The sequence below is a fragment of the Schistocerca americana genome, chromosome X, assembly GCF_021461395.2.
Source record: "Schistocerca americana isolate TAMUIC-IGC-003095 chromosome X, iqSchAmer2.1, whole genome shotgun sequence".
Taxonomy (NCBI): domain Eukaryota; kingdom Metazoa; phylum Arthropoda; class Insecta; order Orthoptera; family Acrididae; genus Schistocerca; species Schistocerca americana.
Genome location: NC_060130.1, coordinates 694,478,639 through 694,494,874, shown reverse-complemented (window position 1 = coordinate 694,494,874; position 16,236 = coordinate 694,478,639). Strand labels below are relative to the sequence as shown.

The window sequence follows — 16,236 nt, the reverse complement described above, 5'->3', positions numbered from 1 at the left end:
TAAGAAGCAGATGGCAGCACTAGCAGTGGAGGGTATATAAAACATGCCTGGGAATTCGGAAAACACTGCAATCGTTGACGTATTGAAAGAAACGGAGGGATTTTTCTGACGACGAAAGGTCATGACCATTGGCGATGTGAACGGGCGAATAGACGTGCAGCTGCTCAACAACTGACCGCCGAGATGAACCAAGGGGCTACAACAGTGTCTACTCAGCGACAGTTCAGCGACATTACTGCGTATGAGCCTCGGCAGCAGGCGCGTGTTTCATGTACCCGTGCTGACTGCTGTTCATCGACGCCAATAACGTAACTGGACGTACAATGAGTGGCGACAGATGGCCTTTACAAATGAATCACGTTTTATGCTCCACCGGACTAAAAGCAAATACCCTGCAACAATAGTCGGAAGGGCCTACTCCGGAGGAGGGAGCGTTATGGTCTGGGGAACGTTTTCGTGGCATTCCCCGGGTAAGCTTGTCATTCTGGATGGCGCAATAGCTTCATCTCAGATATGTATCTGTCCTTGGGGACAATGTCCACCCGTACATGCAGTTTGTTTTTCTTCGTCACGATGGCATCTACCAGAGGAAAATGCAACGTGTCACACAATTCGCAGTTTATGTGTGTGGTTCGAAGTGAACGAGGATGAGTTGACCGTATTACCCAGACTACCAAACTCCCCAAGCTTAAACCCTATCGAGATTCTGTGGCACCACCTCGATGGGGCTCTTCGCACCACAAATCCTAAATGCAGCTGGACATAGCACTGGAGTCGGCATGACTCCACATCCCTGTCGGCACCTCCCAGAAACTCACTGACTGTCTTCCTGCACGTCTCGCGTTAGTCCGCGCCCGGAAGGATGGTTATCCAGGTTTCTGACAGGTAGTCACATTAATGTGATTAGACAGTGTGTACACTACGTAGTGTTTCCACAAATAAAATACTAGAAAGAAAAGTTAACCGCATTTCCCTTTATTGAATCCAATATCAGCTCATAAAACAGTGAAATCCGCATATATTAAAAGCCTTAGCAACCTACCCGCTGAACCAGCATGTCTGAAGAGCAGCAGTAGTGTTTCTAAGCGGAAATTAAATATGTAACACCTTGAAAACTTCCTCTACACTACAGGTTATCCGTCATACGGAAATAAGCAGTCATTTTCGTGTTTGTAAATAGGTTGCAAGTAGCTAGTCTTTTATATATACACTGATGTGCAAAACAAAGAGTAAAGCAACTCCCGTATAATGTATCACTACGAAGTAACATAACTCGATTAAACTTCGACCATACATAGAAAGAACTGCTGTAGTATAGTAAAGTACAGTGCAGTGCAATGCAGAAGGTAACTGCAACAAATTCGCAATGAGATGAACAGAAATGACACTTTTATTCGAAGGCAGTTATTATACCGAAGTCACTGCATTTTCTGATGGTTCAAATGGCTCTGAGCACTGTGAGACTTAACTTCTGAGGTCATCAGTCCCCTAGAACTCAGAACTACTTAAACCCAACTAACCCAAGGACATCACACGCATCCATGCCCGAGGCAGGATTCGAACCTGCGACCGTAGCGGTCGCGCGGTTCCAGGCTGTAGCGCCTAGAACCGCTCGGCCACTTCGGCCGGCTTTCTGATGGTCGCATAGATGTTACAAAAGGGGGGACATAGTTCTTAACAGGGTGCGCAATCACCACGAATGGCACTGTGTGCTCTACAACGAGCTCCCATACTAACCACAAAACTGATAAGGAGTTCTTGTGGTAGGGCATTCTGCAGCTGACAACTGCTGGATGGCTGTTAGTGCATATGGGCGTGCTCTTCCCCCCCCCCCCCCCCTCTCTCCACGTGTTCGATGGGTTTTGAGTAGGGGGAACGAGCAGGTCAGTCCATTCGCCGAATAACCTCTCGTTCCAAGAACTCTTTCACCTGCGCGGTTCGATGCGGTCGCGTGTTGTCATTCATAAAAAATAAAGTCAAGGCCGTATGCTCCTCTGAAAAGACACACTTGGGGAAGCAGTACAGTGTCACAATAACTTTGATCTGTGAGCGTACCGTGTTCAAAGATTTCGAGAACCAGTAGGCACATCAACATTATGCTTCCCTATATCATTACACCTGGCCCACCAAAACGATCCTGTTCGAAAATGTTCCTGGGCGCAATACGTGTTCTCACCTCTCATAATATGAGAGTACGGCCAGCACTGTCGAACATAACTGTTTTGGTGGTCCTGCGTAGGAAAGCATAATGTTGCATCGGCGTACTGGTCTCCAAATCTCTGAACACGGTAGACTCATCGGTCAACGTTATCGTGACACTGTATCCCTTTCCCAAGCGCGTCTTTTGAGGGGTTTATTCGGGTGTGGCTAAATTTTAATGACAGTATGCGATCGCATACAACAGCGGTGGTGGGGGAGCTCTTGGAATGACAGAATATTTGGCGAATGGACTGGCCTACACGTTCCCCCGACTTATATCCCATCGAACGTGTGTGGGATGCTTCGGGGAGACGGTATTGTCGCACGTCTATATGCATCAACGACCATTACGCAGTTGTCGATGTGCTGGTGGAGGAATGGAAAGCCCTACCACAAAAACTCCATACCAAACTTGTGGCCAGCAAGGGAGCACGTTGCAGAGCATGCATTGCGATCTGTAATGATCACACACCCTATTAAGAACCATGTCTCCTCCTTTGAAAAGTCGAGGGCGCCACCATAAATCCCAGTGAGTCAATGTAATTATTGTTTTTGAATAAAAGAGTTATTTTTGTTAGTCTCATTGCGTATTTCTTTCTGTTGGTCTCCCTAGTGTATTGTAGCATTTCTTTCTATATATGGCCCAAGTTTGATGGAGCTATGTTATTTGTACAAGTTTATATGCCAACTAGCTCCGCAGATGAGGAGGAGATTGAGGAAATGTATGATGAGATAAAAGAAATTATTCAGATTGTTAGGGAAGACGAAAATTTAATAGTCATGGGGGGCTGGAATTCAATAGTAGGAAAAGGAAGAGCGGGAAAAGTAGCAGGTGAATATAGACTGGGGGAAAGGAAAGAAAGGGGAAGCCGCCTGGTAGAATTTTGCGCAGAGCATAATTTAATCATAGCTAGGAATCATGAAAGTAGGTTTTACGTGTGGAAGACACCAGGAGACACCGGAATTTCAGATTGAACATATAATGTTAAGACAGAGATTTCGGTACCAGGTTTCAAATTTTAAGACATTTCCAGGGGACAGATATGAACTCTGACCACAATTTATTGGTTATGAACCACAAATTAAAACTGAAGAAACTAAAATATGCGGGAATTTAAGGAGATGAGACTTGGATAAACTGAAGGAACAAGAGGTTGTAGAGAGTTTCAGAGGAAGCATTACGGAACGACTGACAAGAACAGCCGCGCGGTGTAGCCGCCTTGCCACGGTTCACGCGGCTCTCCCCTGTCGGAGGTTTCAGTCCTCCCTCAGGCATGGGTGTGTGTGTGTGTTATCCTTAGCGTAAGTCAGTTTAAGTTAGATTAAGTATTGTGTAAGCCTAGGGACTGATGATATGCGCAATTTGGTCCCACAGGAACTTACCACCACCACTGACAGGAACAGGGGAAAGGAATACAGTAGAAGAAGAATGGGTAGTTTTGAGAGACGAAATAGTGAAGCCAGCAGAGGAACAAGTAGACAAAAAGACGAAGAGTAGTAGAAATCCTTGGGTAACACAAGAGATATTGAATTTAATCGATGAAAGAAGAAAATGTAAAAATGCAATAAATGAGGCTGGTGAAAGGGAATACAAACGTCTAAAACATGAGATCGACAGGAAGCGCAAATTGGATAAACAGGAATGGTTAGAGGACAAATGAAAGACTGTAGAAGCATATATCACTAGTGGTAATATAGATGAAGCATACAGGAAAATTAAAGTGATCTTTGGAGAAAAGAGAACCATCTGTATGAATATCAAGACCTCAAATGGAAAACCAGTCGTAAGCAAAGAAGGGAAAGCAGAAAGGTGGAAGGAGCATATAGAGGTTCTATACAAGGTAAATGTATCTGAGGGCAATATTATAGAAATAGAAGAGGACGAAGATGAGAATGGACATATGATACTGCGTGAAGAATTTGAGAAAACACTGAAAGACTTAAGTGGAAACAAGGCCCCGGCAGTAGACCACATTTCGCTAGAGCTAGTGATAGCTTCGGGAGAGCCAGCCAGCTTGGGTGAGCAAGATGTATGAGACAGGTGAAATATCCCAGACTTTAACAAGAATATAATAATTCCTCTATTTCCAAAAGAAATAAGTGTTGACATGTGTGAAAATTACCGAACTATCAGTTTAGTAAGTCACAGCTGCAAAATTCTAACACAAATCTATTACAGAAGAATGGAAAGACTGGCAAAGCCGACCTCGTGGAATATCAGTTTGGATTCCGGAGAAATGTAGGAGCACGTGAGGCAATAGTGACCCTACGACTTATAGAACATAGGTTAATGAAAGATGAACTTAAGAACAGCTTTTGATAATGTTGACAGGACTACTCTCTTTCAAATTCTAAAGGGGGCAGGGGGAAAATACACGGAGCGAAAGGCTCTTTACAATTTGTACAGAAACCAGCTAGCAGTTATAAGAGTCGAGGGGCACGAAAGGGAAGCAGTGGTTGAGAACGGAGTGAGACAGGGTTGTAGCCTGTCCCTGGCGTTATTCATTATGTATATTGAGCAAGCAGTAAAGGAAGCAAAAGAAAAATTTGGAGTGGGAATTAAAGTCCAAGGAGAAGAAATAAAAACTTTGAGGTTTACCGATGACATAATTCTGTCAGAGACAGCAAAGGACTTGGAAGAGCAGTTGTGTGGAATGGATATTGTATTGAAAGGAGGATGTAAGATGAACATCAACAAAAGCAAGCTGACGATAATAGAATGTAGTCGAATTAAATCAGGTGATGCTGAGGGAATTAGATTATCAAATGAGACACTTAAAGTAGTAGATGTGTTTTGCTACTTGGGAAGCAACATAACTGATGATGTTCGAAGTAGGGAGGATATAAAATGCAGACTGGTAATGGCAAGAAAAGCGTTTTTGAAGAAGTGAAACGCGTTAACATCGAGTATAGATTTAAGTGTCAAGGAAACATGGACGATAAACAGTGAAGACAAGAAGAGCATAGAAGTTTTTGAAATATGGTGCTACAGAAGAATGCTCAAGATTAGGTGTGTAGATCACATAACTAATGAGAAGGTACGGAACAGAATTCGAGAATAAGGAAAAAGACTCGAATTTAATCAAGGTACATTCTGCTTTCACATCTTCATCTGTTCCTATCAACAGCTTTAGCTATGAACGCAAACCCAAGCGTAAGTCTGTAAAAATCAAGTTGATCCTCTACCATTAGGCTTTACCAGCATTCTTTTAAATGAGAGAACTGCGGCAATGTGTTTTGTGTTGAGAGATTTTAGCCAACGATAGTTTGAACCCTGTAAAACTAAAGATCAACCTGACGACAAAATTGCTAGACCGTGTAAACAAAGCCATCGAAGTTGCTAAGGAAATGAGATTCTTCAGAAAACATTTACCAGTTCTTAAGAAAGCCCTAAGGGCATCCCTAGAGGTGCCCCACTTAATTGCAAAGTCCAAATCTGTACTTCTTCCCGCAGCCGTCAAAGTGTGCCAAATCAATCATGGAGAGAGGTTCCTGACATTCTGCAGTCGATACCACTCTCAGATGATACCATGCCTCGTCATATTGATGCAATAACCACTGACGAAAAACCAACTGCTACTGCGACTCCATGATAGCCCAAAATTCGCTCTTCAACCTGTTGACAGTACCTGTATCGGAAATCTTCCCCTGCTTCTTATTTTTGTATGCCACTGTCATGGAAATGAAATGCTCAAGAACTTTCCATTTTGTAAAGCTCTAGAAAGGATGACTGAAGGTGAAGATATTTTCTTTCTAGTGAATTCCGTTTTTATTGACAACAATTTGCTATGGACGAAATTCACACATTACATGATACACGAGAAGGCAACTGGCTTCTAAAGTAGTAGAACCGGAAGTCAATAAAATGATGAATGATGCAGTTAGTATTGTATATTCTGTGGAATCACTGGCTTTAAACACTAAGCTATTTTGAATTCTTTGCAAGTAGATGGGTTCTACTAGTGACTAGCTTCTACTGCACACGGAGGTACGTTGGTTGTCTTGCAGTAAATTTCTTCGTTGGGCTTCGGACCTTAACGATGAACTTCATCTTTTCCTATTGAACAGCAGTCCCATAATCTCGGCTCTGTTCCTGGATGAAATATGGCTTCTAATATTTTGCTACTTGGGCGACGTTTTTGAGAAACTGAATTATCTTAACTCGTCATGTCATGGCCGAAATAGTGATATGGTGTTTCTAAGCCACAAAGTGCTTTCGTTTTATATGGAAAATATGGACTTTGGAAAACCCAGATGGAGAAGGATAACCGCGATATGTTCTCTAGTCTCATTGAATTCGTGAAGGAAAATGAGTTTGGCGTATTTAAAATTAGAAAAATTGCCGTAGTACATCTCGGAAATCATCGTGAACAGTTCGAGGGTAATTTCCAGAACCTTCATATGAGTGTGACTGGATCCACAATCTTTTCGATACCATCATAGCAGACCACTTGTTAACAATAGAAAAGGAGGAACTAATAGAACTCTAAAAGTTATAGAATACTTCGAAATGAATTTAAATCGAAATCTCTTGAAGATTTTGGGTACAGAGTCGGAATGAATATCCTAATGTAGCCAGTAGGGCAGTGGACGTGATATTACCCGTCGCTTCAACTTGTATGAGTAAACATTTTCCGCGATGACATTAATCGAAATGGAACGTCGATCTCGACTGCAGCTGAAAGGGGATCTGCAAGTTGCTGTTTCAAAGATCTTACTACGACTGCAACTGCTTTCTTCGCAAATTCCAGCACACGTGTCACACTAGATATGCAAATGTCAGAAAATTCCGAATTTGGAACTAGATACGCTTTTACTCTTGTTAATTTCGTTTTTGGATGATCAGTTTGAATGTAACGGTTTTTAAATTGCCACTGAAATGTTGAATATTTTCCTATCGACATTTATATGTTATCATCTTTCAAGTATTAAATTATTCTAAATGAATTAAAAGCAATATAGATGGTAACAGACTTTAACTAACTAATTTGTGAAATAATTTGTAAAACAGAAAAATATGTTGTGGAATACACGTCATATTAGCTCAGTTCCAATAACGGCACACCCAGCCGTGGTTATTTATTAACTGGTTGTAATTTTTAACTTTCGTCATCTTTGAATAACATAAGTGCATGATATTTTTTTAAAAAAATGTTCAACTCTGACGGCCTCGAAGGACTCTCCCAAATAAGAGGTGGGGAGGGGACAGGATGAGGCGCGGTGGAGGCAGTTTGAGAACCCCTGATCTATACTGATACATAAAGACAAGTCGTTCTTTAACGTTGTTACCAAAAGTCTCGAAAAGAACGTGACCGATTTACTTCAGATTTCTTCACGATACTCCAGTAGACATAGGCTGCAGATTATTTTATGTTTATGATATTTAAATATATATTTACTACATAAACGGGAAACATTTTTAGCAAAAATCTCGATAAGTTCCTGAGCGATTTACTTCAGATGTTTACACGACCCTCTAATAAACCTAGGACGGACACAGGCTACAATTTTTAATATATATAGTATACAAGTATATGCTTAAAATTTATGCTTCCTTACAAAGTGAAATTGGTGTTTAACGTTGCCACCAAAATCTAGAAAAGTACTTGAACGATTTACTTGAAATTTTTACACGATACTTTAGTAGATGTCAGGACGGACCTAGCCTCCAGGTCTTTTTTAATGTTTATGATATATAAATATATATTTACTACATTAATGGGAAACGTTTTAGCAAAAATCTCGACAAGTTCTTAACCACTTTATATCAAATTTTTACACAGTTAATAAACGTTCGGACGGACATAAGCTACATTTTTAAATACATGTGGTATACAAATACATATATACCAAATGTGGTGTCACCGCCAGACACCACACTTGGTAGGTGGTAGCCTTTAAATCGGCCGCGGTCCATTAGTATACGTCGGATCCGCGTGTCGCCACTAGCCTGCATCTCGTGGTCGTGCGGTAGCGTTCTCGCTTCCCACGCCCGGGTTCCCGGGTTCGATTCCCGGCGGGGTCAGGGATTTTCTCTGCCTCGTGATGGCTGGGTGTTGTGTGATATCCTTAGGTTAGTTAGGTTTAAGTAGTTCTAAGTTCTAGGGGACTGATGACCATCGATGTTAAGTCCCATAGTGCTCAGAGCCATTTTTTGTCGCCACTGTCAGTGATTGCAGACCGAGCGCCACCACACGGCAGGTCTAGAGAGACGTCCTAGCACTCGCCCCAGTCGTACAGACGACTTTGCTAGCGATGCTACACTGACAAATACGCTCTCATTTGCCGCGACGATAGTTAACATAGCCTTCAGCTACATCATTTGCTACGACCTAGCAAGGCGCCATTACCAGTTTATATTGAGATTGTAATTATGTATCATCAAGAGCGATGTTCTTCAATTATGGATTAAAGTTAAGTATTCCAACCGCTACGTTCTTTTCTTCATAGTATAACTCCTTTAACTGTTCCAGACCTCACGCCAGTCTGCGTGAGATTAAACGCGTGCATTTCGGCCTCCTCTAGCAACACGGTGTTGGCTCTTCTGCCAACACATCACCAAATAAAAGAGAAACGTTGTTAGCAAACTGAACGATTACTTCAAATTATTATACGACACTCTAACGAACGTTTGGGCGGATGTAGGCTATATATATACAGGGTGGTCTATTGATAGTGACCGGGCCAAATATCTCACGAAATAAGCATCAAACGAAAAAACTACAAAGAACGAAACTCGTCTAGCTTGAAGGGGGAAACCAGATGGTGGTATGGGTGGGCCGCTAGATGGCGCTGCCATAGATCAACCGGATATCAACTGCGTTTTTTTAAATAGGAACCCCCATTTTTTATTGCATATCCGTGTAGTACGTAAAGAAATATGAATGTTTTAGTTGGACCACTTTTTTCGCTTTGTGATAGATGGCGCTGTAATAGTCACAAACGTATAGGTGCGTGGTATCACGTAACATTCCGCCAGTGTGGACGGTATTTGCTTCGTGATACATTACCCGTGTTATAATGGACCGTTTACCAATTGCGGAAAAGATCGATGTCGTGTTGACGTATGGCTATTATGATCAAAATGCCCAACGGGCGTGTGCTATGTATGCTGCACGGTACCCTGGGCGACATCTTCCAAGTGTCCGGACCATTTGCCCGATAGTTACGTTATTTAAGAAAACAGGAAGTGTTCATCCACATTTGAAACGTCAACCAGGACCTGCAACAAATGATGATGCCCAAGTAGGTGTTTTAACTGTTGTCGCGGCTAATCCGCACATCAGTAGCAGACAAATTGCGCGAGAATCGGGAATCTCAAAAACGTCGGTGCTGAGAATGCTACATCAACATCGATTGCACCCGTACCATATTTCTATGTACCAGGAATTGCATGGCGACGATTTTGAACGTCGTGTACAGTTCTGCCACTGGGCACAAGAGAAATTACGGGACGGTGACAGATTTTTTGCACGCGTTCTATTTAGCGACGAAGTGTCATTCACCAACGGCGGTAACGCAAACCGGCGTAATATGCACTATTGGGCAACGGAAAATCCACGATGGCTGCGACAAGTGGAACATCAGCGACCTTGGCTGGTTAATGTATGGTGCGTCATTATGGGAGGAAGGATAATTGGCCCTCATTTTATCGATGGCAATGTAAATGGTGTAATGTATGCTGATTTCCTACGTAATGTTCTACCGATGTTACTACAAGACGTTTCACTGCATGATAGAATGGCAATGTACTTCCAACATGATGGATGTCCGGCACATAGCTCGCGTGCGGTTGAAGCGGTACTGAATAGCATATTTCGTGACAGGCGGATTGGTCGTCGAAGCACCATACCATGGCCCGCACGTTCACTGGATCTGACGTCCCCGGATTTCTTTCTATGGGAAGAGTTGAAGGATATTTGCTATCGTGATCCACTGACAACGCCTGACAACATGCGTCAGCGCATTGTCAATGCATGTGCGAACATTACGCAAAGCGAACTACTCGCTGTTGAAAGGAATGTCGTTACACGTATTGCCAAATGCATTGAGGTTGACGGACATCATTTTGAGCATTTATTGCATTAATGTGGTATTTACAGGTAATCACGCTGTAACAGCATGCGTTCTTAGAAATGATAAGTTCACAAAGGTACGTGTATCACATTGGAAAAACCGAAATAAAATGTTCAAACGTACCTACGTTCTTTATTTTAATTTAAAAAACCTACCTGTTACCAACTGTTCGTCTAAAACTGTGAGCCATATATTTGTGACTATTACAGCGCCATCTATCACAAAGCGAAAAAAGTGGTCCAACTAAAACATTCATATTTTTTTGTACTACACGAATATGAAATAAAAATGGGGGTTCCTATTTTTAAAAAACGCAGTTGATATCCGTTTGAGCTATGGCAGTGCCATCTAGCAGGCCAACCATAGCGCCATCTGGTTTTCCCCTTCAAGCTAGACAAGTTTCGTCTTTGTAGTTTTTTCGTTTGACGCTTATTTCGTGAGATATTTGGCCAGGTCACGATCAGTGGACCACCCTGTATGTATATACCATGTGTCAATCCAAATGTTTATTTAAATATCGTGTAAAACTTTGAAGTAAACGGTCAAGAACTTTTCGAGAATTTTACCATCAACGTTTACTCTCTCTCTCTCTCTCTCTCTCTCTCTCTCTCTCTCTCTCTCTCAAGCAAACGTCTCTAACGTTATTTACGTTAAATTTTACACGATACTCTAACAAACATTCAGACGGACATAAACCGTATATTTTTTTGAGAAATCATTGACTGGCTTTCGGTTTCAGCCAACTGCGATAAACAAAATGCTGTTCTGTGATAATGTACGATTTCGTTCTCTCTCTCGCGGTCAGTTTTAACTACAATAGCACCGCATTTCGCATTTAGACCTCTAGACAAAGTGTTTCTCCCTTATATATTCTTCCTCCTTGTATATAAATGTAAGCAAAAATTTTATAACTAAAACTTGATTTTATTGTTCACAGTTGCTTTTAACGTATCGCATTACGATTGGAATATTACTAAGGAACCTCTATCGTTCTGAAGTTTGTAATTATAGTCCAAGGGCTGACGATAAAGGGGGAAGGGGGGGGGGATAGGAGATGGACAGAGAGGAGCGGCGGGGGGGACATGGGTATAGAGAGAGGGAAGGAGGAGATGGACAGATGAGGCAGAGAGGAGGTAGTGGAGAGAGATAGGGGGAGGAGGAGATGGACAGAGGAAGCAGGGAGAAGGAAGTGGCGAGAGATAGGGGAAGCAATAGTTGGACTGATAGGAAGGGTGCCGGGAGTAGGAGATCAAGACGTAGGGGAACTCGGGGCAGAACATAATAGCGGGGCACAATGGGAAATTGCTCTTTTCTAGACTGGACAGTGTTGCAACCTGTTGTATGGGCATGTAACTATTTCTCCGAATGGAAGGGAAGTCAGGGTAGCCATTTTGATTTAGTTTGAAGTGCGGGATCTAAGTGAATTTTTGTCCGTCACGTTACCGCTTGCGTTGTTCTAACGTTTGGTGAATTTCAACGCCAGGTAAACTGTTAATTGTATACACTAAAATAATACATTCCCTTAAAGTGCATGGCATTTGTTATACTTCAGTTATTTAATGCGTTTAAATACGTCAGTTATTACACGCCATAAAAGTTGTTAACCTCAAAAGTGCTCTTGGGGCGGAACGGGTCGGGGTAGAATGGGATAGTGTCCCGTTCTGCCCCGTCATATTTTGATGCAAGTAGAAAGCAAACCCAGCCTGGATGTTCATGGATGCCAGACTCTCCCAATCAGCTATGTTCGCCGAACAACTCAGCTTTCCAGATATCCCCCGAGGCTGTCATTCCAATCCCACTAATCTGTCAAAATACTCGGCGGACTAGAAGACGAAAAGGAAAAACCATCGTATTAACAGATTCTCCTTATAAGAAGGAATTGCAGAATGCTGTTGCACGTAAAGTAGGCCTACAGAAAGGAGGAGGGTGCACAAATATAAACAATGTCAGGACAGAGACGTCAGGTGCAATGCAACTTAAGTCAAAAATATCAAACTGTACACCCCAAAAAACCAAAACAGTGTACATCAAATACCTTAAGAAAAATAAAAAGAAGAAGATGATGGAGAAGAGAGATTCAGAGAGAGAAAGGAGGCTGAGTGTCTCTACTGTGGGGACTTCTACTCCGTTTCTAATGAGGGGTGGGTCGCATGCCAGAGTGGGCACACAATTCATGTGCAGGCATAGACAGTGAAGATGAAGAGGAAATACTGATTTGTGACTGTTGTCGAAAGGGCTAGTAGTTAGTGGTTTGGTGGTTATTAAGTATTGTACATTTTTCGGAATGACATTAAAATATTTTCTTATTTTGAAGAATGACTTTTTAATTGTTTAAATTACACATTCCTTAGTCTTAATTGCCTCTTATACAACATTTTGTCATAGTTTAATACGATATTCGTAATTCAAATTCAACGTTTATGCAATAATTTAACAAAAAATACCCTTATCCCATTCTGCCCCGTGGGTAGTAAAAAATGCAAAATGTATTGTTTTAATTGATTTTAAAATAGGGTACATTAGGTTACACTACAAGGTGTTTTTTATCACTTTAAGAAGTGTTTCCTTGTGTTCCCTTATATTATAGAAATTGTTAAGCATTAATATCCCGTTCCGCCCCGCGTTCCCCTGTATGCAATTCCAAATAGATATTTAGCAATTTCGGAGCACTGCAGGGTTCGCTAGTATTAACTAATGAAATGTTATTGATGTAGCCGAAAAGACAGTAAGAGAGTGCGGTGGTGCGTGTTGCAGGTAGCAAGGAGACGGCGTTCATCTACGCTGTGACGAGCGCGGGCGTGGTGCATGCGGTCACGCAGTCGTGCAGCTCCGGCAACCTGACCGAGTGTAGCTGCGATTCGTCGCGCCAGGGCCAACACACGCCCGAGGGCTGGAAGTGGGGCGGCTGCAGGTACGTACCCTCTCTACTCCTCGCTGCTCCATGTTGTACGCATCTCAGTCTCCCTAATTACTGAAAAAATTTTCACATGTTGTTGTAGTTTCCAGTCAGAAAACTGATTTGATGAAGCTCTCCATTATAGTTTTCTCTGTGCAAGCTTCTTCACCTCTGCGTAACTATTGCAACTTGATTCCAAATCAACGTGCTTACTATAGACAAACCTGGATCTCTTTGCATTTTTAATCCTGCACACCTCCCTCACTATAGAGTAATAAAGCTATCTTAGGCTACCGTAGACTATCATGAACAAGTGTACACTACGATTGATTTCCTAGAACTCTTGATCAGCTAGCCGGCCTTGTGGCCGAGTGGTTCTAGGCACTTCAGTCCGGAACCGCGCTGCTGATACGGTCGCAGGTTCGAATCCTGCCTCGGGGATGGACACGTGTGATGCCCTTAGATTAGTTAGGTTTAAGTAGTTGTAAGTTCTAGGGGACTGATGACCTCAAATGTTAAGTCCCATAGTGCTTAGAGCCATTTGAACCATCTTGATCAGTTACGTTCATAACAGCGTTACTTGTACTTTAGGCGTGTTGCATACCTATACAGCGTTACCTTCTTTCCTACGCTTTTTTTGCGTATGTGATCAGTGTTTTACTAGGTTTCACTAGAAACTTAAACCGTCTAGGAACTGAGTGATGATATATAAAGGGACGCATAACGTAAGGAACATTTTGCTTCTAAGTAGTCATCCTCCTGTCTATTACTTAAAAACAAACATTATTTATAACAAAATTGAAATTGTCTGTTTAATTCAGGTTTTATACGAAAATCATTGATATCTAACGCGATATAGATGGATTTAGCACTAAAAATGAAAATTAATACAAATTTATCGTACAGGCCTAGAAAATGCAGTTCCCTCAAAAAATTAAAGAAAAACAGCAAAACAAAACAAATCAAACATAGCTTCAATACTTCGTCGACCTTATACAAAACATGTTTCTGTTACTCGTAAGCCACGCGGGATTAGCCGAGCAGTTTAAGGCGCTGCAGTCATGGACTGTGTGGCTGGTCCCGGAGGAGGTTCGAGTCCTCCCTCGGGCGTGGGTATGTGTGTTTGTCCTTAGGATAATTTAGGTTAAGTAGTGTGTAAGCTTAGGGACTGATGACCTTAGCAGTTAAGTCCCATAAGATTTCACACACATTTGAACGTTTTGTTACTCCTAAACAACTGTCATACGTATAAACAACAACAGGAAACGCTTGGCTTTGATCATTATGAACAACTTTCTATCGAGTGCAATACAACAACTATAATTATGTAGATTTTTTACGTTCATGCTTGTAAACCGTACCTGCATCAAAAGTAATTGCTTACATAAAATACCAGAAGTTACGCAATCAACTAATTTTTATTACTTATTAAACGAAGTTTATATTTTCTGAGAATATAAAATACATAGTGGTATAACACAGAACGACGTGCGGTTGTAATTATATGCAAAACAAACAAACAAAATACAAATAGGGATCCAAATTTCTCTCTTACATATTCATATATGTTTCTTTCCCTACCAATACTATCCGTAATCCTGCCGTGTCCTACATCATTTAAGTACTTCATCAAAACTACCGAACCATAGTTTTGGGAGGTACAACTCTACTGTACTACTAAATTTACTGTTCTCTGATGCCTCAGGATGGGTCCTCTCAACCGACCCCTTCGTTTAGTTACGTTGTGTTGTATACAGGCTGCGGAGAGAAATCAGTACAGATTTTAGTGAAACACTTAACACTTTATTAAATAAGGAACAACTCAACTTTCATGGATCGCCCTCGCTGTGGCAATTTACACAATTGTGAGTGGTTGTTTAATACGTGGTAGCTGGAAGGTAGCAGTCAAATAACAACTGTGCTCCTCGGTAATGGTGGTCTGACAAAACCACCCCACTGCTGCGGGTGAATAGCACACAGTACTGCAATGTACTTAGTACAGTGAACACTCCTAATCACTGTAAGGCGGTGCACAACAGAAGTACTCCATTTGTTAGCCTGGAAACAGTACGCTGAACTGACTCGACGATAGGAACACTCTAAGACAAATTCTGAGAGGCCATTTCCGGTACTATTACTGCTTCTCTCTATGCTCGCTAGCAGCATTTTTGTGGTGGTCGACCTTTTGTTGTGAGTGTCGATAGTCGACGACACCGCTTCTTGTGCCATAAACTTCATTTCTGCCAAATTCGATTCAGCTCCCCATCATTAGTTATTCGGTCTGTACTTTTAAGCTTCAGCGTTCCTTCGCAGTAATACGGTTCAAAAGTTTTGTTCTTTGGTGCTCGCAGTGCGAAATATGTCTTCTAATGACATGATTATTGCGAGTTTCAGCCACCTATACTGCTCTCTCCATGGTTTTTGTTTCATAAATGATTCACTATAAGCCCCTTTCGGCATACCGCCATCATGAGGTGATCTGTAATTACACAAGTAAGCGATAGTCTTAATACATTGGTCTGTAACTATGATCAGAAGAACTATAATACATCGTTAGGTGGTTTTACCTTACATGTAATATCGTTGCTGCCACGTCCTGTCTTTTTTAGATTTACTAGTTTCTCCTTAGATGTACACTGGAGACGTATAACTGACCATAGTTGGTTTTTATGTATGCTATTTTTCTATTGACAGCTTGGATGACAGTGGATCAGCGATATTACATGTTTTCATAGTTACTATTATAAATAAGTGATCTGTGGAAACTCGGTCTATGGTTTATGATGTTTTCTTGGTGTTATGTCTTTGTTCCACGCTCTTCATGTTGTTATCGCTGTTACTATGGATATCCGTCACTAAGTGTCTCTTATTTATTATTTTACCCGGTTTCTCGATTTATAATGAGAATAAAGTTTTCTATGTATATTTTCGTGCTTTAGGTATGTTGTTTAACTATCCACATTATAATTCAAGAAAACGGTTAAAGTAATAAATCAGAGAAACTAAGTAACACACATCCATAGTAACAGCGATAACAACATGAAGAGTATAAAACAAAGACATCA

The 16,236-nt window shown here is 41.5% G+C and overlaps 1 protein-coding gene across 2 annotated transcripts in view; it reads left to right on the top strand.

Annotated features, from left to right (window-relative positions):
• The window catches only part of LOC124555664 (protein Wnt-16-like), a 776,949-nt gene that overhangs the window by 645,140 nt on the left and 115,573 nt on the right, over window positions 1–16,236 (top strand). For both annotated transcript variants that reach the window (XM_047129653.1, XM_047129652.1), the window contains exon 3: window positions 13,030–13,186. In XM_047129653.1, the coding sequence (XP_046985609.1) occupies window positions 13,030–13,186 (157 nt within the window). The remainder of the gene's footprint in view (window positions 1–13,029; window positions 13,187–16,236) is intronic.